The sequence below is a fragment of the Daphnia carinata genome, chromosome 7 (assembly GCF_022539665.2).
Source record: "Daphnia carinata strain CSIRO-1 chromosome 7, CSIRO_AGI_Dcar_HiC_V3, whole genome shotgun sequence".
Taxonomy (NCBI): Eukaryota; Metazoa; Arthropoda; class Branchiopoda; order Diplostraca; family Daphniidae; genus Daphnia; species Daphnia carinata.
Window position 1 is genome coordinate 7666196 of NC_081337.1, and position 20443 is coordinate 7686638.

The following is a 20443-nucleotide window of genomic DNA, read 5'->3' on the forward strand; positions in this document are numbered from 1 at the left end:
TGATCAGCATTCAATTCTGAATCGAAATCATGTATTTTAAGCCAAATTTAAAATTTGACCAAAAATGAAAAAGTTAGAAGGCTATAGCCTTCCCACTTTTGTCAAAATCGGCCAAAAACGACATCTCTTGGAATTCGATGAAACTTACACAGTATAATGAAAATTGAACGCTGATTTCAATTCAGCTATTAGTTTTCTCTCTAACCCAGCCGTTTTGAAAATAAAAGAAAACAAAGTGCTGTTAGTGACACCTCTTTTGCGCCGTAGCGTGCTGGCGCGCTAGCGTTATCAAACATTCGGTGTATTTCAAAAACGATTGACTTAATGAAAAAAAAACACAATTTCCCCGTAATTAGCATTTAATTCTGGGTATATCCCGAGATATTCAACCAATTCCGACGAGTGCCAGTTTTTGCAGAAAATTTTTTTAAGCCCGACTAAATAAGCCCGACTTCTCTCATTTTTCCATTTTTTACGTTTAATTAAAAAACTGTAAAGACTGTTGAAAAATAAATTTGATTTCCATGACAAGCATTCTATTCTGAATCGAAATCATGTATTTTAAGCGAAAATTAAAATTTAGCCAAGTGCAAAACGGATTGCCGTAATAATTAAGTCGAATCCCTGCTATCCCTATCGCCATCTGTTGTGATAGCGGTAACGTAGTAACAAACCGGGTCGATGGCGTAATTTATCTTTCATCCGAAGAGAAACCTTATCGGGAAATTTTACGATCTTTTCATTAGCACAACTGCCAGTTCATAATATCGTGTAAATTTTTCTTGTATCCGAATTTTAAAGTTGAGAACCGACAATTGTATAAGTTATTTTGAAATGGATGCTCTGGGAAAGGTATAAATTGATTTTCGTGCAATCTATGTGACATTAAGATTCTAGATGCAAGAAACATATAGCTTTGAAACCTGTGGTTTGTAGTGTGGTTAATGTACTTCTCTTTATCATTTAGAGTCTACCCATTGTGACAGGCATTGGGATTGTTGTTTTGACTGCAGTTGCTGCGAAGCTGTATTTCAACTGGTTGCAACCAAAAGACAAATCAACCAAACAGAAGGAACTGATAACACTGCTTGATCCACAAACCAAGTATCCCTTAAAGTTGGTTGAGCGCCATTTTATTAACCATGATACTAGAAGATACAGATTTGCTCTCCCTTCTCCTCAGCATGTTCTTGGTACATATCAACTATCAATCTCACTTATTTCTCTAGGGAAATTTTCCTTCAACAGTTTTTTTAAAGGTCTTCCTGTTGGACAGCATGTCTATTTGTCAGCAAGAATAAATGAGCAGCTTGTAGTTCGTCCTTATACACCTGTTTCATGTGACGAGGAAAAAGGATATTTTGATTTAGTTGTAAAGGTTAGTTAGTTGTTATTTTTTTGCAAGTTTGACATTAAATTTTTTTTTTTTCTTTTGCTAATTGAATTTTTCTAGGTTTACTTCAAGGATGTTAACCCTAAATTTCCTGAAGGTGGAAAATTGACACAGTATTTAGAAAAACTTCCCATAGGAGATTCGATTGACGTCAGAGGGCCATCTGGATTGTTAATACACCAAGGCATCGGGTTGTTTGCTATAAAGCCAGACAAAAAATCACCACCTTTTAACGTGGCTTTCAAAAAGTTGAACATGATTGCAGGTATGTCAGTAAGGGACAGTGTCAAGCGAAAACATCTGTTATGGATGACGCTCGATTTTTTAGTGAATGTTACGCTGTACGTACTAAATTTGTGTTGATGTGATAGGTGGAACTGGAATTACTCCTATGGTAACAGGGAGTTTCGTCATGGCTTAAAAAAAAATTACTGAGTATAAATGTTTTTACAGTTGCAGTTAATCCGGCAGATTTTGCGAAATCCAGATGACACCTCTTGCATGGCCCTTCTGTTTGCAAATCAGACCGAGGCCGACATTTTGTTACGTGACGAATTAGAAGAAGCTGCTTCGAAAAACCCTGACCGACTTCGGTTATGGTATACTGTCGATCGCCCTTCAGATGGTATTTCATGTTTTCAATTATCGATAAGTAACGAATGTAACTCTCTGATAACTGGATCTTCGACCATTAGGTTGGAAATATAGCACTGGCTTTGTGTCTGCTGAGATGATTGCTAGCCATTTGTATCCGCCTGCTGATGACACTTTTGTTGTCATGTGTGGGCCTCCTCCCATGATCAACTTCGCATGCATTCCGAATTTGGATAAATTAGGATATTCTCCAAAATTGAGATTCGCTTATTAAAGTAAATAAAAACTGCCTGAAATTGCATTTAAGGTCCGTGATGTATGCTTCCGGAAGAAACACAATAAGCAATACAAGTTTTTCTTAGTGAGATACGTACTTGTTAGAAAACTCTACTCTAGTATGAACAGCCAAGATAATAATCAGCTATTCTGGCGGCTTCCCGTATACCACTGAGCAACGCTCCATGAACTGTGGCAGGGTAGTTACGAATAGTATGCTCGCCTAAGCAAAGTTAAGATACATGAAACAATGCGCCAGACAATCAACGGAAAACTAAATTTACCCGCAAAGAAAAGGCGAGGGTGGATAGATGATTCTGAACTAGAAGTCAATTGTTCGCCAGTAGAAGTTACAGGACAAGCTAATATGTCATAGTCATTTCCCGTGGCGCTAGTTGAAACGTAAGAATAGGATCCACGGGCCCATGGATCGGAACGCCAGCGGGTTACCACGGTTTCTTTTGGCTTTAATAAAACGAAGTTTTTTTTTGTCTTTGTTAACTGGATTGATTTGCGAAGTTTTACCTGAGGGACAGCTCCGTTACCAAAGATACCTTTCAGTACGGCCATGCAACGACCTACAATAACGTCATCGCCTACATTCTCCATGATTGCCGCTGCCTCACCGGCAACAAGGGCCAACAAAACTGGTGCTTTGTATAGATTCCAAAATAGAAATAATTCTCCTATATTTGAAGTAAAAATTAATGCAATACAGTAACCGGGCAGACAATTCTTGACAAAACAAACCTCGGGAGGCAGTAGTAGAACCGACGTGACCAAATAAATTGGAGTTCGGATCCCAGAAAATACGTTCGAAGCAAAGAGCGACCTTGTTGAGGTTGCCAAAACCTAGACGCTGAATAGCCGAAAGCTTCCATTCTGGCAGAGGAGGAGTAAATTCAACCATGTTATTGGCTGCCTTCTCAGTCTCACTTGTGTTTGCATTAAGAGAAGTGATCTGTTTTAGTACTCCCAGTGGAAGAGTGCACAAAACGGCGTCGCCTAAAAATTGAAATTCAGCCGATAAACTTCGATGATTTTTTCATTTTACTACAGAAAACATTTTTTTAGCTTCGGTAAAATTTTTACCTGTTATTGTACTAGTTTGGTTGGTATTACGTGGGTTAAACACACTCACTTCAACTTTCTCACTGCTGTAGGTCACTTGACGAACGGCTTGGTTAAGACGAATATCCAGACCTTCGGATAGGGCAATGGGCAAACAGCTGTATCCATTCCTCACTTCAGATTCGAAAAAGTGTTTACATCGGGTATTTGGCAGAAAATAAAATAGGACAAACCTGTTAGATGGCTCCCAGTAAACTCAAAATCGTCATCTTGATCCCAGTGTTTTAACGACAGATTTGAAAGCGGCGTTGCATTTGCAAATTCCTGACGAAATTCAACGTTATAAGCTAGATATTTCTCAGTATACGAACTATGTATCAAGAAAACTGTACCAAATTAGCGAAATGCCAATCTAAAATTTGTCGGTCACGTGAAGAAAGGTACACCTGAAAAAAAAAAAATAGCACCGAATACCCAGAAAAAAAAAATGTGTTTAGTTTATGGGAAAGATCCTAAGTCTGGTAGCTTGTCAACCTCTTATAAAAATAATAGAATTATCTTACATCACTAGGAGGGGATGCTTCCAGTTCTTGCAATTTCTCCTCTGTTTCTTTTTGCTGTTCCTGAAGCTGTGCCCATTCCTATGAAATGTTTAATATTGGAGTCACCTTACAAAAATTCGGCGTAATGCGAAAAAAGTGAATGAGGTTTTACCTTGTGTGCGTGGTGGATATCCCTTAGTTTTGATCGAAGAGAAAATTCCTGAGTGATATCACGCTGGCCTCGCGTTTCATTCATTTTATTCCATTGTTGTGTCAACTTAGCTACTTTATCCTGTAAAGCAATTAACTAAAGAAAAGTTTCGTTTTTCAATAACAATGCCATCCGATTAACGGGAAAAAAATAAATAAAATGGTATCCAAGTTCGTTCGTGTGCTATTAAATTTTCGGTTAGTTACTTAAAATAGAACCTAAAAATAGGTGCTGTCGTGCCGACTGCAGGTTCTTATTCGCTGATTTTTATATCACACTAACTTACGGCAAGAAAAAGTAAAAATTCAAAATGCAAAGGGATACCTTCCATTTTTCAAAATTTCATTGGTAATACCTTATTGAGTATGGAACGCAAATTATCTTGGAGAGCAATGTAGTTCTTCCAGTGTTGGATTTGTTTTTCTTTCACATTTTTTTCTTGAAGCCTTCCGAAAATGGAAATAAATATGATATTTAATACGAAGAACTAATTTAATAAAACACAGACGCATAATTTTGTATACTTAATAACCCATTCCAAAGCTTGACCAAGTGACACTGGTTTTGTACTAACGTAGTTTATGTCCAATTGATGCGACATGTAGCTGGTGGCTTCAAGCAATCGATTAAATTCACGTTCGACCATTTCGTCTTTGTCCTTGGGAACCTGAAAATTAACAGCAATGAAATTGAATTTCGAGCGCAGTTTTTTTAGGTATATACCGTAGTTCCATTTGCTTCATATAACGGACATTTTTGTTTAATTTTGTGCAACTCCATGCTGGAAAACAATTATCGTCATAATTGATTTTAATTCTTTTTAACATGATATGTACCTAATTTGTTTTGATAAAATAGTGATTGGATTTCCTCCTAAGCCAGTTACTACCATGGCTCCCACGTCCGCTACATACGAATTCTTTCGAAATGTGGCAATTCTCCCCCCAACACGATCCTAGATTTAGACGAGTAAGGCTTACTATAAACGATGGGTTTTTCCCAATGCCCGTCGATGTCTGTAGCGACACTTACTCTAGCTTCTAAAACAACAACTTCACACCCAAAATTTCGTAATTGTTGGGCAGCTGCTAATCCAGATATGCCAGCTCCAATCACAATAACTTTACAGGGTTTTGAAGCAACCGGAATTGGCTAAATTCAAATTTATAATGAGATAATACAAAATAGATTTTTAAAATTTGAAATACCGTAATTCTTTTGAAAACACCAAAGTTGATGAAACCATGGCGTTGGAGAAATGCATGAATTCTTCCAACTAAGTTTGTATCACTAGAACGAAAACGAAAACAAACAAAATAATAAAAAAAAAATCGAAAAAATCGAAACGTGTAATTAATTCTTGGGAAGGGATCCGGGGGTGTTTTTCATTTTTCACAAACTGTTGGAGATACCTATTATAGGGTGGCTCCAATTCTAACAAAGCATTTTCAAGTGTCAGCTCCATTTTTGGATTTTCCAACCATAATTGCAGCTAATGTCAATAATTTTTCAGTGTACCATTAACAAAGCATAAAAATTGTGAATAATTAAGATTACCAATCGATTCCTAATATAAAGAAATAGTTTCTTTGTTGCTGGAACACCTTGTTCAATGTCAGTAAAATGAGCAGCTTCATCTACATGTAATTTGTCAACTGGTAAACGACTTTGAAAAGCTGCACCCTCCAATCCTTTATGAAATCAGTATTATGAATGTCCTAATAAAGTAATATGTGAAAAGAAATTAATACCAGACGGTTCTTCAAAATCAGAATCATGGATTGTTTCTTCATCTTTAGTTTCAACTTTCAATATTGGTTCCTGAATAGATGGTGCATTACCAATTGCAATAGAAGCTTTGGGTGCTTCTGACTTTCCCACACTAGCATCAAGAGCTAGTTCTTTTTTGTCATCTTTGTCTACGTCAGGCACACCAGTAACTTCAACTGGGTGGTCATGAGTTTCAACTTCTTTAATTTCGACCTAAATCAAGCAGGATTAAATTTTAAATTTCTTAATTTCCCTTTTTGGCATGCCTTATGATTAATAACAACATTTTAAATCGTACTCTTGCCCTTTTACTCCGCCGACTAGATCTGCGGAGGTCTTCAGAGTCATCGGCGTTTTCCTCTGTGGTATTTGGGGTTAACGTGGAAACTTTTTCACTAGAATTACTCATTGCGTCCTATTTTGTTCAGAATATTTTGATTTCCCAGAAAAATCAAAATTGTCCTGCAGAAAAAAATAAAAAAACATCCACTCCAACTGACATCTAATCCAACTGATTTTTTTTCTGAAAACAAACGCTTTTGCCATCGAAACAAGGTTGCCAAAGCAAAAAGCTTTTTAAACGATCTGTTGGGTCGTTTTAGTTTTTGGTGCGGTTCTTCCAGAGCGCAGATCGTCCATTTTTTAACCCACGGGTAAAGAGATCTAAAACGGGTCCAAGAATCGATTTTAAGATCCGGTCCCAAGGTCCGGTTACACAATGTTCCACGATTACCCTGACTTCTTCTATATATTCTATTTCTATCAAGAAATTCGAAAATTGTTCAAATCTTGTGTGATTTTTCATTTTGGGAGACATGAATAGAAATAATACTGTAAAATTCAATCCTTTCTTGGGATACAAATGACAAATAGTATTTTTAACAACTCAATCTCATTCAGCTGCCTTGATCTTACGGGGAAAAGTACGAGGGGAAGTCCTGGTAGGGTCCAGGTGTCTTTCATGAATCACATAGGGGAAAAACACGCGGGGAATCTACCGCAAACCACAGCCTAGGCGTTGCCATGATCGAAGATGATTAATATTTTAATAATCCTAACCATTTACTATATAATTTTTAATGTTTATGTGTATAATAAAATACTACTATTTTTCTAATACATTGTTTTATTTTGGGGTCTCGTTTAACTGATCAAAGTGTGTCGTTTTCATAATTATAGGTAGGTATTAAATTTTTAAATTAAAATAATCAATCAATAAACTAAAAATCAATAAAAATCACCCAACCAAGTCGATTACAATACCCATGGGTTGAAAAATAGACGATCCGCGATCTGGAAGAACCGCACCGAAAACCAAAGTGACCCGAACGATCGCTAAAAAAAAAAACTAACCCGATCGACGAGGGACCGATTCCTAATGAGAAGCAGAAGTTGTAAATTGAGTTATCCTATCTATATCGGTATTCGAATTATTCATTCGAAATATAACTAGCCATTGTGTTTAAAAATATTAAGTTAAATGGCGTCCAATTATTCGCCATTAACTACGCATGTTCTCAATACTGCCACGGGAAAGCCAGCAAATGGAATGCAAATTATGTTACATCGAATGAAATCAGATTCGTCATGGGAAATTCTCAGACAAGGGTATGCGTCGCATTTTTTGTTTATTTGTTTTTTTTTTTTTTTTTTTTGTTTTGTTTTGTTTTGTTTTTCGTATTGCACTTTTGATTTTACTAATATTTTATTTGGAAAAAAATGCTTAAAAAGGAAGACAAATGAAGATGGACGATTACCAGGCCTGTTATCAAAAGATGAATTTTCAGCTGGAATGTACAAAATGTTTTTTGACACTTCTTCGTATTTTAAGGAAATGCATATTGACACTTTTTATCCATATGTTGAGGTACTGGTTTTTGTGCTAGTTCTACAGTATTACAAAAAAAGTAATTTATTCAATCTAGGTAATATTCAACATTTTAAACACAAATGAACACTACCATGTACCTCTTCTGGTAAGCCCATTTGGTTATAGTACCTACAGAGGAAGCTAAAATTCCATATGTTTGCCATGTTAGGCAAAAGCTCTTTAATGGTTTAAGGCAATATCAAAAGGTGATTGTGGTGAAAAAATACATACAATTATAACTACCTGTTGCTGAAGCAAGTTGGTTCCTTGTTGGTGTTTCTGTCATTATAGTTGTAGTTCATGTTCCTTGTAGTTTTATTCTACTAGTTTGCTCACTAAACTTGTATTTGATTTCTGTTTCCGGTTCTCTAGTAACCAAACAAAGAAGAAAACCTAATTAAACAAATTCCGCGTGTAGTGAGGTCATCATTTGATTTGCAAAACAACGGCATATATAGCACGTTACAGAAACAAGAGCTCCCGAATTTCAAATATTTCTTCTCAAGGTCACATCTTGAAAATAATTCAAAGTTGGATTATCCCCACCGTTGTGGGTAGCATTCGGTTGGTTACTAAGGCGGAGGTGAAATTGGAAAGAAAATTTTGTGAGTAACAGACGCAAAACATTCAAATAATGTAAGGGAACAGCGCCAGATGTAAAGGGTTCCCGAAAGTGAAGGCTGAAAAACCAACAAAAACTAAGCGAAACTTCTTTACCCGGTTTATCGCTTCGAAAAATTTCGTTCTCAGATGTAAGTCTCCGGTTAAAAACAGAAACAAACAACAGTAGGAACAAGTTGAAAGCGAATATCATGTAAGTATGAAAAGACAGCTTACAGCCAAAATATATCCAAAATTGTCTGCTTGCGGATAAATCATATTCGGTTTTTAAAAATTCCAAAACGTTTAGCGGTAACGGAATTAACGGATTCCACTGATTATAAAAGAACTTGAGGTGTGATTTAGTTTAAGAAGATAATAAAAAGCCATCTCTAGCTTACATCGAATGGCACTTCACGAAAACCTTTGCGACACATGGTGTTGCAGCATCTTTGAAACGCCTGTGAACAACCGTAGAAGAAACAAATACAAAAATGTTTTTAAAAAAATATTGCGGAATGAATAAAATCGATCTAAAGACTGCTGCGAATTGTTACTGTATTCACAGCACGGTTGATCGTTAATGAAATCGTTATCCAAAAATGATTTACGACTATCTCACCAAAGTCCAAGTCGTGGTTTTCTCTTGATCCTAAAGCACAAGTTGATTTACATGACGGCAGTTATGCAGATAGAATATCTCGCACCTTTAGCTGTATTCCTTTAAGCTTCAAATCTTCTCTAATTCGATCACAGGCCGTTAGTAAAATTTTTCTAGTATTGACTGTACTAGAAGAATCATCCTAGAAAAAACGGGATTGAAAAATGCACACTTAGAATTACGAACATCAAATCTGAAATGCTATAACACCTTTCCCTGTTGATTAGACTTCATATCTAAGGCACATTGGCGGATTTGACTTCTAAATTCAACAAAATTATCGATAATCAAAGATGCGTCCATTTCCATGGTATTAACCAGATTTCCCTAAACAGGTGGGAAAAAATTAATCAATCCTTTTGCATAATAACTGTAATGTTAATACGGCAGAAGTTAATCCAAGATTGCTGAAGTATTTGGATACAAAGTTCAGTACACTGGCCACAGCTGCGATCCCAGGATTGTGATCCGTTGCTTTCCGATTCCCGATACTTGAATTATTAATTTCTTTTCGAGTTAACAATATCAACTTTCTAACAGCACTAGTGGCTTGGGCAGTGTTGAAATCGTCTCCTAAGTGACTTTTGACCATTGATTCAGTTTCTACTAAGCTCTAAATTCGAATTGTTTTAAGAATGTGACAAGCAGATATAATGAAAAATTATACAATACAGTCAGTAACAACTTGGAATCAATCGAAGATTGAAGCATATTAGTGTTGTTCCGGAGAAAAAAACGACATTCTATGAAAAATTCACGAACAACATCCAAGAAATCTTTCGCCAGCCTCAAAGAAGCCTCAGTTAACTCCATGTCTAAAAAAAAAAATAAAGAAAAGTAATAACAATAAGAAAATAAGAACAAACAAAAGTAACTTATTTGTATCGAAGTATGTACAAGTTTACCATTTCGATAACTGGATAGAAGGCACATCATACGAAACTGGTCTGCTGAATATGTTTGCAAAAATTCTTTGATGCTAACTGTGTTCTTCAAGGACTTCGACATTTTAGTGCCACCGGACAAACGCAAAAGATCTTCAGCGATAAGCGACAAACTGAATTTAGGAAAAGGATGGCGAATCACAAAAATAAAATTTTACTTACTACTATGTATCCAGTGTCCAACCCACTGGGGAATTTCATGGTAGGCGCAACATTGAGCTTCTTCGTTTTCGTGGTGAGGAAAGAGTAAATCTATGCCTCCCGAATGGACATCAACCGATGGGCCAAAAACGTAACTAGTTTTCGAAATGCTATCAGTCAAGCTACAGTTATACATGGGTAAAGTTATCATTGAACCTAGCCATGGCAGAACATTCAATCTGTAGAATTCAACACTGATTAGGTTACAAACATTGAAAATAAAATAGAAAAATAGAAAATCTTTACATGCCATCCGGGTCTTCCTTTACCACCCCAGCTGGGTGTCCAGCTAGGTTCAGTATCAGACTTGGCTGCTTTCCACAATGCGAAATCGTTATAGTTCCTTGAGTTTTTCAACTCCACAGTTGACATCTGGAACGGCTTTAGCTTTCCATATTCATATCTTTTTACATAGGTGTTTAGGTTAAAGTACACAGATCCATCGTCAGTTGTATAGGCTAACTCTCGATGGAGTAATGCTTCAATGAAGGATATTATTTGAGGAATAAAATCAGATACTTTGGTCAGTACCGTTGGTTTCTGAACTGAAAGGCTATCCAAATCATTTAAGAATGCCATTTCATACTTGCTGGAGACTTCTTTGAAATCAACTTTCTGAAATCATGTCTAATTATGTATAAAATGAAGATTTATGACATAGAAAAATATGCAAGCATACCTCATCAATGGCTTTTTGAATTATTTTGTCATCAATGTCTAGAAATGATTATGTAGTAGTTTCTTCAAAGCCACATCTTACAATATTACTCATACCTGTTATGTTCATAACTTGAATGACATTCAGGTTAAAATATTGCTCCATAATCCTTCTCATGATATCAAAGTTCACGTAGCACCTGTAAATCACAAGCAGTAGAAGAAAATAAAAAAGGAAGAAGCAAAATTGAAATATATCAATAAAATTGAATACCATGCATGGCCAATATGAGCAAAGTCATACACAGTTGGGCCACAGATGTACCTTAAACACAGAATTTAATAAATTCTTTATAAATAAAATTAAATATGTTGTCTAGCTTTCAGTTACTATCATTAATACATTACAACTTTCAATCTTTTAGGGTTATTACATACAACAGAGGCTTAAGTATCATTGTTTTTGTTTGTTTTTTTGAATAAAAAACAAAAAATATAAATAAATTAAGATTTAAATTTGTGTCTTTATCACAGTAAGCTATTATTATTACTATTACCAGGTCAGAATATTTGGATGCTTTGTCAAAAGAGGTGACTTTTTCTTAGAATATGAATCAAAGACATTTAGCCCTGAAACTGGATTCAAGGGCACAGATGACAATTTCCTTCCACGTATTTTAATTTGTTTTCCACAATATTGACTACCAAGACGGAGAATTAGCGGTAACGCCATGAATGATCAATGTCAGCTGTTTTCTTTCAAAATGGGGCTAGCAGAACATGTGCGTCTGCCGTTAAAAAGATGTAGACAAAGGCCGAATCCCTCTCTCCCGATAGCTGTTAGGGTGTAAGACAACGGTCAGACCAGAGTTATAAATTTAGCATCCCCCAGTTATAGTTTTTTCGCGATAAAAACTATTTAATTTCATTTACTAATGCGACACAATAAATAAAACATGAAAACTTTGGGCCTTTCGTTCGGGAATTGTTTCTGCTATTTAAACAATAAAAATATAATTATTAAATTTCATTTGAGATAAGGCCCAATGCAATTTTAAAATCTAAATATAATGTATTTAGAATTATATTCAAATTATAAATTTGAAGTTTTGAAGCGTGTGTAAAATACCGCGAGGTAATGGCACAATAGTAGCGACAATTTCGACAATTTAATATGATTTCGATGATAACACACAGTTGCTTTAATGAAATTACATTGTATAAAATAATTTTTTTTTTTTGAAAAGTACATAAAGCATGTATCACATAAGCGAAAATTAAAGACAAACAACGAACTTTCATTATACTTATCTATATTATTATTATCAACAGTTCAGCATTTTGGCTATCCCAATGCATTTTACATGGGGAAAAGCTAGAAATGATCACGTCCAGCGTGACGGAAAATGTTACAAAATACCGTACTCTCGATGGCTGAGACCAGGTCGTAGGAAAAATGATTGCAAACGATTAAATAAATTTTCGCAACGATAAAAGTCTAACCCTGACTACAATTCCCTTCATGTCATCAGCTCATAAATTTACCCCTATTAGGTCTTATTAGATGAGATGTTATTAATATTTTTATAACCGAGATCGTTCGTTCTAACAGCCTTTAGAACTAGCAATTCCATGATTGGAAAGATTCATATCTAATCTTCACTGGAAAATCTCAAAGACTAGGAAGTCCAACCAACCTTTACATAGCGTAAATTTCGTATACTGAAGATCCACCAGTAACGCTATGATGCACTTTTCTTATAAAATTAGCTTTTAAGTCACTTCCCAAAATTGGTTACCTATCATACATGAACACGTTGCGGACGAAGATGTTGGGAACACATTGACGGGTGTAATTCGACCTCACTGGGAAATAAAACTCAATGAAAAATGAAACGTAGAACATTCAGAAATCCTGGCAAGGAGTGTAATCATGCTCAAACTATACTTGCTCTTAACTTTTATTTGTCAGACAGAAGTACAAAAAAGAAATTAGGTGTACACACCTAATTTTGTGGACATTATTATGTTGACATTACAATACATATATGTATTGTAATGTCCACAATTCAGTTAAGCTACGGATTTAATCTAAAATTTTGGGCAATAAGTTTTCCAACTAACAAAACGAGATCACTTCTTCATAGCATGAAGTACACGGCTAAGAGCTCCCACTCTATATAGTTCTGTTTTAGCGTTTGCACTTGGACTTTTCGCATGTTTTTTCTTCGATTTTCTCTTCGGAAGGGTTGTTGTGGTTTGCGATTGCTTCGTTTTTTGCACAGCTGGAGGGACTTCTGAGGCGGATTTCAATCTGTTCACGTCTTGAACAACCTATGACACACATGACAATTAACGTCGAGAACCTGATTGTAGAATTCCAAAAGTACCTGAAGTGTGAAATGAGCTTTAGGTTTAGTGCCTTTCAAACTCGAGTCTAGGGTTCTCTTTGGCATCCCGCGAAGTGAATCGGGTCTACTAACTGACGACGCATTCCGACCATGGATTGCTGAAGGAGGATTGGTTCGTAGACAAACACCGTTTACCAACGACGTTTTTGATTGAAAGTCGACCAATACTTGATTCTTCACTTTTGACAACGAACCAGAAACGTTTGCAGAAGATTTGTCTTCGGATTCCGAACTGCTTGGAAACGAAACCGTAACAGGCAAGGCATTGTCGACACTTGGCAGTGTTAAACTTCGAACTAATTTCTTAGGTCTTTTTCTAAAGAAAACATCTCTCGGCTTTATCCTGTTGGAGGGTATAGTGGGCGATGGACCACTTCTTGGAGATGCTGATGCTGAAATATATGATTTTAACGATGGCGATCTAGACGGTGACGGAGAAAACGAGTTCGACCGCGAGCGCGTCCCACAAGTCAAATGGGACATTTGTACGTTTAGTTGACTAATACATCGGGCAACCTTAAATGAGATCAACGTATTAGTGATGAAACAATAAAAAGCACGACGTAGAAAACATTACGTTACCTGTAAAAAATCCGTTTTTTTGTGAGAGCTATTGACAAGCAGTGAAAACCTTCTGGACTGAAAACACCTTCTGGCGTTCTCTTCTTCAGGGCTGTTAAAACAAAATCTTTAGTACGGAAAATTCCTTGTATACCATTAACTATGCAACCGGGTGGAAAACTAGGCCTCAGCTTTGAGTGTGATCATGCTAGAATTCAGGGTACAAAGCCAAATAGGATTGTGTGTCACACACAGGAAACTAGTTTTTGCTACAAACTTCCAGCAACCAAGTTTACTGTTAGCACAGACATTTACTGTTTGTTTCACGAAAGTCTAGTCATAAAAGAATATGCTTGACCTTTTATGTATCCAACAAGGGAAACGCTTGCTTTGCCAACTGAATTCATATCAGACCTTTTACCGAACCATCATTGGCCATACGAATCAGAGTAAAATAAACGAAAATGCATAGCATTTAATCAAATAATTTACCTATCTTCATCAGGGACCTTGACGTATACTGGTTCTTCTGCTGAAGAACCCGCGTTTGATAAATAACGCAATGCACGTTCAATCCAATGGACCTAGAGCAACTAAAAAAAAATCGCAAACAAAATAAATTAGTTAAACGGTAAAATAACCAAGAACAATTAGTTACTGACCACATAAGTCATCCAAGTATGTTAGCAAGCAAAGGTTATTTAAAAAAACAATTGTCATAATAGTCAGATAATGCTATACGATTTGAGCTTATGGCAAATCTAAGACAGGAAAAGTAGAAAAGAATTTACTCTAGAAGGATTCGGATTGAAGAAATTTGCCAGTGTTTCACAGAAGATATATCCAATATCCTGGTAGTCCTGTATAGTAAAATGAGTTTGCACAGACGAACTATCCGATCCGGTTAGGGTTCCGCAAACAGAGGCTTCAAGCGTGTAACTATACTGAACACCAAGTTGCTTCATGACTACCCTTCCAGTTCCTTCTTTAGCACGTTGGACCACAAATTTGCAGTTTTCAAAATCAAACTAGTGAAAACGAATACGAGGATTAGAAAGAAAGAAATGAAGCCAATGTTAAACAATTCAATGTGAACCTTGCCATTTGAAGCTTTATGCATCATCAGCGGGAAAACCTGCTCGATAAGGGGAAGTTCGTTGACGTCTTTATCTTCACATCCATAGATGAATACATTATGCTTTCGGGAATGGCTGTGAAAGTCACAGTAGAAAGCAACAGGTCTCTCTTCCATTAATCTGTTGGAGAAAAAGAAGAAAAAAATAGAAAACAAATACATAAATAAATAAAATAAACAAGTAAATTAGAAATAATAAATAAATTTTAAAAAATGAATAAAACATAAATAAATCAATAAAAATAGTAATGCAATTATTCAAGACAAATCAGTGGAGGAGTGTATGAAAATACTCACTTTCTTATTAACATTTTCACATGCCAAACAGGTGGATAACATTCCCTGCTGACAACACGATATTGCCGATTTAGGTCGCGAGCAGCAAGAGAGCATCTGGTATTACCAACAATCACTCCGTCAGGATTCAGCATTGGGATAATCTTAAATATGAACTTTTCTCGCAATTCCTGAAATTTGAAGATTATTAACATTTTTAACGGCAATTTGGAAAGAAAAAATCGTCTACTTGAGCACACGCACTAGACCCAGTCAAAAAGTCTAAAACACCATCCATTATCCATGAACTCGGCGTCTCTCCTGGATGGACTCTCGCGGTCAGAACGATTCCAGATTTCTAGATGTACAGTTGGCAAACAATTGAAATTCATCAAATCAATAACAGTTTTTTTTCATGACTACCCCAGAATCTTCGGTGCTAGGACTAGTTATAGTCAAGACATGAACACTGTTCCCAGCCAAGCTCCGGCATAACAGGCGGATTTTGCAGTACTGCGCGCGTTCTTCATCGTTCTACAGACATTTGCATCAAGCAAAATGTTTACAGAAGAAACCAATTGCGAGTTTTCGTTTACCTGAATAAGGAGTAACCTGTCTTGTAAATGAGAATAGGTGTAAGGATAACAATAGGCAAGATACACTGTATCTTCTGAATAAGGAAATTCTAAAGTAAAGCTTAGTGTATGAGTTGGATTCGCACCATCTCTCCTAGAACAAGCCTCACAAAAAGAAATTTAGTACAGTGAATAAAAGAATCACCTATTTTGAAATATATTACATGTTGTCGTTCCGATAATATGCAATTCGGGTACCACATCGGTTCCAACCAATTCCTTCCGTTTCTGCGCGTTTTTCTGAATACATTAGAGGTTTCATTCCTTCCAAATAGAGACTATCTGCCTTCGCAAAATTTACAATGGAAAACCTTCAAACAGTTGTTTTATCACCATTGTTATGACACAAAACGAACGAGATTTACCTGTAGGTTGTTTTGGCTTGCATATTCTTAACACTAAAATAAAACCATTGCAGGTGTCGCGAGGTGTACAGGTCAGGGCGTAAATGGAGCTCATAGAAATTTCCCGTGATTCTAAATACTTTTGACAAATTGCCTGACTCAAAGCGTGATTCAAATATGAGAGAGTCGTCTGGTACAAGAAAGCGATTATCATCAGCTGGTGCAAGTCCATTTGCAGTGCTGGATCTGGTGAACTTGTTAAAAGATAAAACTGTTACATCAACAAATTAAACAGGAAGTTCAAAATAAATGAAGGGATTACATATGGAGCTGTACTTTCTGGTATATAACAATATACCAAGTCCCCTCCACTTTTCAGGACTTCATCTCCCCAAGGGGATGGTTCTGGTTCTGTTCCAGTAGCTTGATAGTAAGGTTCTCGTTCTGTAAGACATTGGACAATATGTTTTGGTGTGGCTACTGCCATCTGGAAAAATAATTTATATTACTTGTCAGACTTTCAGCTCAGATGTTATAGGTCCAAGTCTTTGGACCAATTTATGGCTAAAGATTTATGCCTTACTGATGTGCAGTTCAGAGATTATTTACAGCTGTTGATATACAAAAGCGCAGAAGAAAATTGAAAGCTTGTGTTATCAAAACAGGGGGGAATCATTGCTAAGATATGTAAGAAAGATGTTTGGTGGTTAGACCAACTTAAATCTACAAGGGTAGAAGTCAAGGTTCAAAGTCAGGTCAAAGAAAACTTTGAACACAGTAAGACCATTACCTGAAACAAAACAAGTCTAACACAGCCATGAATGTGTGAACATTTAAATATGTGCATATGTGTGCATATGTGTGTGCTTTCTGTGTGTGAAAAAACCATCACAGCATTACAATTCACCTGACATTCTGCTGGCCAGCGCGGAGCTTGCTGTGGACCAAGTTCTCTTTGAAGAGAAAAGAGGTGCCTTGGTTCGCTTAGTTTAGGACTTGAAATCTCATTGTCAGTAGAAGGTAAAACTAATTGAGTGGTTTGATTCAAGTTCAATGTAATGGACCTAGTCACACCGTTTTCTACACAAAATTAACGTAAAGACAAGAGGCAAAATTCAAAAAATATTATAATTAATAAATAGGAATTGTACCTTTTTCCGTAGTGTTGTCCATAGTCCTAGTACGTTTCCGCAAAAGTGTTTAAGCTATTGCCGTGGCAACCAAACGATAGCTTGCTATCGAATAAATGTCAGAAATCGATGATAGATTATCGTAGAAAGCAGCCCTGCAATATTTAATTCTTTTTTTTCCAAATGTGAAACCTGTCGTTTTCTGTCGAATAAATTGCTTCGAATCAAATGTTTGATTCTGAATCAAAAATCAAATTATTCTTGATCTTTGAACTTTCGAATAAATGGACTTCGTATTCATGACTCTTGATTTTTTTAGGAAAAGATGATTCGTTTTTCATCTGGTTGCTCGAGAATAAATTTCGAACATATTACTTTCTATTTTAGGACGATGTTTAGTCTTTAGGTTGCCTTTGTCGTTACTTCTTTAAAATTTCTTCTTTAAAACATTGTAAATAATTTTAAATGAATAATAATAATAAATTCTATAACCATTGTGCCACGAGTCCACGACCGCATATCCTAACCAAAATTTAGCTTTGGGTGTCAGTCATTTAAATAGGCAGCATTTAAATAGGCAGCAAGTGAGTATGACGCTGTGGAATAGTTCGCAGCTGCCTTGCTGATTTCAACATGGGTTCGAATTTTTTATGTTATATTATTTAAATATTTTTTTTTGCGTTTAACAATTCTTTGCCTCTGCCCGTCGGCCCACTCACTGCCTCCACCGCACAGTTTTTGCCCGTATCACTTTATTTGCTATTATCTAACGCACCCGCTTTCCGTGCCCGTCGGCTTATGTGGTGTCGCCCACCTTTAAGCAAAGCCGGAAAGCACTGAAAAATTGCTTAAATCCACGTTTCCATCCACATTCTAGTCTTCCAAAACCTAATCCTGCTGATTCACTACAGCGGGCGGCGGTTTGAACCCTTTTCAGGTAGTCTCCCTGCCAGCCAATCACAGCAAATGTATAACGCGACGGACACACAAAACTCCTCCCCATTTTTCCTTGTTTTTTATTCGAGTTTGTAGCTTCTATGGCTGGTTTATTGGAAATTTTAGTACTGTACTTATTATTTCCTTAATCACGCATGTCAAACATTAACGAGGTAAAATAATTAAGTGTTTGTGCTGCTTGTTTTATTTCTTTTACCGAGCGATTCTTATGCCATTTTGGTATTTGGATATGGTTCACCATATGAAACCATGATGAAAAAAAAATGTTTCATTATTATGACATTTTGGACCATCTTTGTTGTTGTATTAGGTGTGTAAACATGACTCATTGAATTCCATTAGCAAATATTAATCTTTCTTTTTAAGGTGTGTATTGGTACCTAAAACATTTACATCATGACTCACACAGTTTAATGCGAACCATTTTAGCTAAGGGAGCAAGTTCCACTAGTGAACCAGCAGCTAAGGTGTTTTTTAATTCTATGAAAAAGTATTGCAATCTACCATCTTCTGATAGTGTTTTTGGCTTTGAAGGTAAACATCCTTGTTTATTATAAAGAACTAATCGCAAATGATTTCAATGAGTAAGTTAATGCTGGCTTAACAAAACAGGTGATTTTGAAGAATCATATGGTCTTTTAGGAGTAATAACAATATTTAGACATGGTGATCGGGGTCCATTGACTACTTTGGATGACAAGAGAAAAATAAATTGTAGTTCTTACATAACAAAAAGCTATAAGAAACTGGAAAAAATTGTAAGAACACATAAATCTGAAACTCTTGCTGCTAAACTACTTCCGAGAAGGTGATACAGGAAAATATGTAATTTTTGTAGCTTCCAAATTCTTTTTTATTTTTTCTAGTGATTTTTGTATTCCTGGGGTATTATCTAAGCAAGGAGCTTCCCAGCTAATAGAACTAGGAAATGGTTTCAAGGAATCATATGCAAAACATTGCAATTTCTCAGATTCTAATATTATTAAACACCTTTCCGCAAATACAACCTCATACAGGTACCTTTAATGACAAAAGTTTTTAGAATATATATCTGACATCCCTATAATTAGTCGGACAATTCAGTCAGCATATTCCTTCTTATTTGGACTTGTGGGTTCAGTGTTTTTAAACATAAACATACAAAAGTCGGGTGACGTGACTTTCTGTTCCAAATATTGCCGATGCGAAGCTGCAAATCGGTTTGAAAAATTGTAATTGAATAGATTTCTATCTTATTGTTTTTCATAAAGCACATAAATCAATTCACGTAACTTTTTTTTCGATTATTATTTTAGGCACAAGTTTGAACTAAATGATCTATTTAAAAGCGATGTCAGTGTAGCAAATTTTTCGTCCCAGGTGCGAAGAATCCTCAAAAACTCCGAGCAGTCAAAAAAATCAATTCTACCTACTACGCTAAAAGACATACTTCTCCATTATGTCTGTCATAATGATATTCCTGGCTGCTCTACCGATGAATCTATTTGTGTAAACTCTACGACAATTATACCCTTAGATTATTACTTACAGCGTGAAGCTAAAGCAAGCTCCAGTGGCCTTAACTTAAAGAAAGCGGGAATTCTTCGTGCATATAGACTCTTGAACGCTATTGATCAACAGATTTTGTCATGGATTAATATGTCAAAAAAGCGCAAAGCAAAAAATTTTCTGTATTTTCCCTATTTCCATGTCTTTTCCGGACATGACTTAACTTTGATGTATATTCTCACAAGCCTAGGCATTTACGATGGTTACCTACCGCATTATGCATCCCGGCTTACTTTTGAAGTTCTTTCTAAAAGAAGCCAATATTACTTACGTGTATTGTGGAATGGCTTCGATGTCACCCAAAACATTTGTCCCTCCTCTCAGACCTATTGCAATGCTCGTTTTCTTGCAACTTTCATCCGCCTTGAAATGAAGCGCTACTTTCAAACTGAGGATTTCCTGAGAGCCTGTAACCTCTAGTCTGCAGTTTATTTGTCTCCACATCTATCACTTAAGAAGTCGCGTATACGTTAAAACACAACGTTTGTTTTTTTATTTTGTTTCTCACAATTTTATTAATACATAAAAATTTTCTCTTATTTGCCTACGGGTTCCAATGGTCTTCTTTAAAAAAAAATAGCGAAGACTTTTCTTTTCTGATTAAGGTATATACCTCCATACATCTAGCTGTTCAGACCACATTAAGAAACCGTTCA

The 20443-nt window shown here is 36.1% G+C and overlaps 6 protein-coding genes across 7 annotated transcripts in view; 3 read left to right on the forward strand and 3 right to left on the reverse strand.

Annotated features, from left to right (window-relative positions):
* Window positions 1-691: 691 nt before the first annotated feature.
* On the forward strand, window positions 692-2354 carry LOC130688556 (NADH-cytochrome b5 reductase 3-like). Its single transcript, XM_057511538.1, has 7 exons — window positions 692-852; window positions 968-1193; window positions 1260-1378; window positions 1454-1658; window positions 1765-1787; window positions 1847-2018; window positions 2089-2354. Exons 1-7 carry the CDS (start codon window positions 835-837, stop codon window positions 2259-2261), a joined length of 936 nt encoding a protein of 311 aa, XP_057367521.1. The 5' UTR covers window positions 692-834; the 3' UTR covers window positions 2262-2354.
* On the reverse strand, window positions 2284-6388 carry LOC130688718 (lysine-specific histone demethylase 1A-like). Of its 2 annotated transcripts, none has more exons than XM_059496393.1 (19): window positions 6156-6388; window positions 5839-6070; window positions 5645-5778; window positions 5500-5579; window positions 5296-5377; window positions 5120-5239; window positions 4924-5042; window positions 4811-4868; window positions 4612-4754; window positions 4443-4533; window positions 4049-4183; window positions 3898-3975; window positions 3727-3780; window positions 3568-3658; window positions 3356-3508; window positions 3014-3268; window positions 2789-2949; window positions 2556-2728; window positions 2284-2495 (listed from the first exon to the last, which is right to left on the reverse strand). In XM_059496393.1, the coding sequence occupies exons 1-19, from the start codon at window positions 6264-6266 to the stop codon at window positions 2468-2470; spliced, it is 2298 nt and encodes a 765-aa protein (XP_059352376.1). In that variant the 5' UTR covers window positions 6267-6388; the 3' UTR covers window positions 2284-2467. The 2 variants fall into 2 exon arrangements, with proteins under 2 accessions (XP_059352376.1, XP_057367720.1); XM_057511737.2 differs by having other exon boundaries at window positions 2284-2486; window positions 2548-2728; window positions 6156-6387.
* Window positions 6389-7238: 850 nt separating this feature from the next.
* Window positions 7239-7969, forward strand: LOC130688679 (5-hydroxyisourate hydrolase-like). The gene is made up of 3 exons (XM_057511679.2): window positions 7239-7465; window positions 7589-7724; window positions 7783-7969. The coding sequence occupies exons 1-3, from the start codon at window positions 7338-7340 to the stop codon at window positions 7870-7872; spliced, it is 354 nt and encodes a 117-aa protein (XP_057367662.1). The 5' UTR covers window positions 7239-7337; the 3' UTR covers window positions 7873-7969.
* A 152-nt stretch (window positions 7970-8121) lies between these two features.
* LOC130688295 (probable cysteine--tRNA ligase, mitochondrial) lies at window positions 8122-11570 on the reverse strand. The gene is made up of 13 exons (XM_057511276.2): window positions 11348-11570; window positions 11065-11115; window positions 10908-10990; window positions 10813-10850; window positions 10380-10748; window positions 10290-10312; window positions 10095-10228; window positions 9894-10025; window positions 9661-9803; window positions 9374-9601; window positions 9199-9315; window positions 9035-9130; window positions 8122-8979 (listed from the first exon to the last, which is right to left on the reverse strand). The coding sequence occupies exons 1-13, from the start codon at window positions 11521-11523 to the stop codon at window positions 8941-8943; spliced, it is 1629 nt and encodes a 542-aa protein (XP_057367259.1). The 5' UTR covers window positions 11524-11570; the 3' UTR covers window positions 8122-8940.
* Window positions 11571-12764: 1194 nt separating this feature from the next.
* The window catches only part of LOC130688711 (cytosolic carboxypeptidase 2-like), a 63056-nt gene continuing 55377 nt past the window's right edge, over window positions 12765-20443 (reverse strand). Inside the window, exons 2-16 of the mRNA XM_057511724.2 lie at window positions 17304-17357; window positions 17060-17232; window positions 16475-16639; window positions 16174-16406; window positions 15973-16119; window positions 15770-15902; window positions 15597-15707; window positions 15424-15531; window positions 15195-15364; window positions 14859-15018; window positions 14554-14790; window positions 14255-14346; window positions 13784-13874; window positions 13181-13717; window positions 12765-13124 (exon numbers count right to left, since the gene is read on the reverse strand). Of these exons, the coding sequence (XP_057367707.1) occupies window positions 12924-13124; window positions 13181-13717; window positions 13784-13874; window positions 14255-14346; window positions 14554-14790; window positions 14859-15018; window positions 15195-15364; window positions 15424-15531; window positions 15597-15707; window positions 15770-15902; window positions 15973-16119; window positions 16174-16406; window positions 16475-16639; window positions 17060-17232; window positions 17304-17325 (2580 nt within the window). The 5' untranslated portion in view covers window positions 17326-17357 and the 3' untranslated portion in view covers window positions 12765-12923. The remainder of the gene's footprint in view (window positions 13125-13180; window positions 13718-13783; window positions 13875-14254; window positions 14347-14553; window positions 14791-14858; window positions 15019-15194; window positions 15365-15423; window positions 15532-15596; window positions 15708-15769; window positions 15903-15972; window positions 16120-16173; window positions 16407-16474; window positions 16640-17059; window positions 17233-17303; window positions 17358-20443) is intronic.
* Window positions 18341-20280, forward strand: LOC130688390 (2-phosphoxylose phosphatase 1-like). The gene is made up of 6 exons (XM_057511371.2): window positions 18341-18549; window positions 18606-18773; window positions 18852-19047; window positions 19106-19255; window positions 19310-19450; window positions 19535-20280. The coding sequence occupies exons 1-6, from the start codon at window positions 18489-18491 to the stop codon at window positions 20205-20207; spliced, it is 1389 nt and encodes a 462-aa protein (XP_057367354.1). The 5' UTR covers window positions 18341-18488; the 3' UTR covers window positions 20208-20280.

Excerpts from the sequence above, each read along its gene's own strand:
- LOC130688556 (XM_057511538.1), top strand. Across the intron at positions 1,788-1,846 it reads GAACTGGAATTACTCCTATG|TTGCAGTTAATCCGGCAGAT; the intron begins GTAACAGGGAGT and ends ATGTTTTTACAG. Across the intron at positions 2,019-2,088 it reads TGTCGATCGCCCTTCAGATG|GTTGGAAATATAGCACTGGC; the intron begins GTATTTCATGTT and ends TTCGACCATTAG.
- LOC130688718 (XM_057511737.2), bottom strand. The coding sequence starts at position 6,266 with ATGAGTAATTCTAGTGAAAAAGTTTCCACGTTAACCCCAAATACCACA. Across the intron at positions 3,269-3,355 it reads CCAAACTAGTACAATAACAG|GCGACGCCGTTTTGTGCACT; the intron begins GTAAAAATTTTA and ends TTCAATTTTTAG. Across the intron at positions 2,950-3,013 it reads TTCTACTACTGCCTCCCGAG|GAGAATTATTTCTATTTTGG; the intron begins GTTTGTTTTGTC and ends CTTCAAATATAG.
- LOC130688679 (XM_057511679.2), top strand. The coding sequence starts at position 7,338 with ATGGCGTCCAATTATTCGCCATTAACTACGCATGTTCTCAATACTGCC. Across the intron at positions 7,466-7,588 it reads TGGGAAATTCTCAGACAAGG|GAAGACAAATGAAGATGGAC; the intron begins GTATGCGTCGCA and ends ATGCTTAAAAAG. Across the intron at positions 7,725-7,782 it reads CTTTTTATCCATATGTTGAG|GTAATATTCAACATTTTAAA; the intron begins GTACTGGTTTTT and ends TATTCAATCTAG.
- LOC130688295 (XM_057511276.2), bottom strand. The coding sequence starts at position 11,523 with ATGGCGTTACCGCTAATTCTCCGTCTTGGTAGTCAATATTGTGGAAAA. Across the intron at positions 10,313-10,379 it reads AAGGAAGACCCGGATGGCAT|ATTGAATGTTCTGCCATGGC; the intron begins GTAAAGATTTTC and ends TGAATTCTACAG. Across the intron at positions 9,602-9,660 it reads ATTCCAAGTTGTTACTGACT|AGCTTAGTAGAAACTGAATC; the intron begins GTATTGTATAAT and ends ATTCGAATTTAG.
- LOC130688390 (XM_057511371.2), top strand. The coding sequence starts at position 18,489 with ATGATGAAAAAAAAATGTTTCATTATTATGACATTTTGGACCATCTTT. Across the intron at positions 18,550-18,605 it reads CATCTTTGTTGTTGTATTAG|GTGTGTATTGGTACCTAAAA; the intron begins GTGTGTAAACAT and ends TTTCTTTTTAAG. Across the intron at positions 19,451-19,534 it reads GCAAATCGGTTTGAAAAATT|GCACAAGTTTGAACTAAATG; the intron begins GTAATTGAATAG and ends TTATTATTTTAG.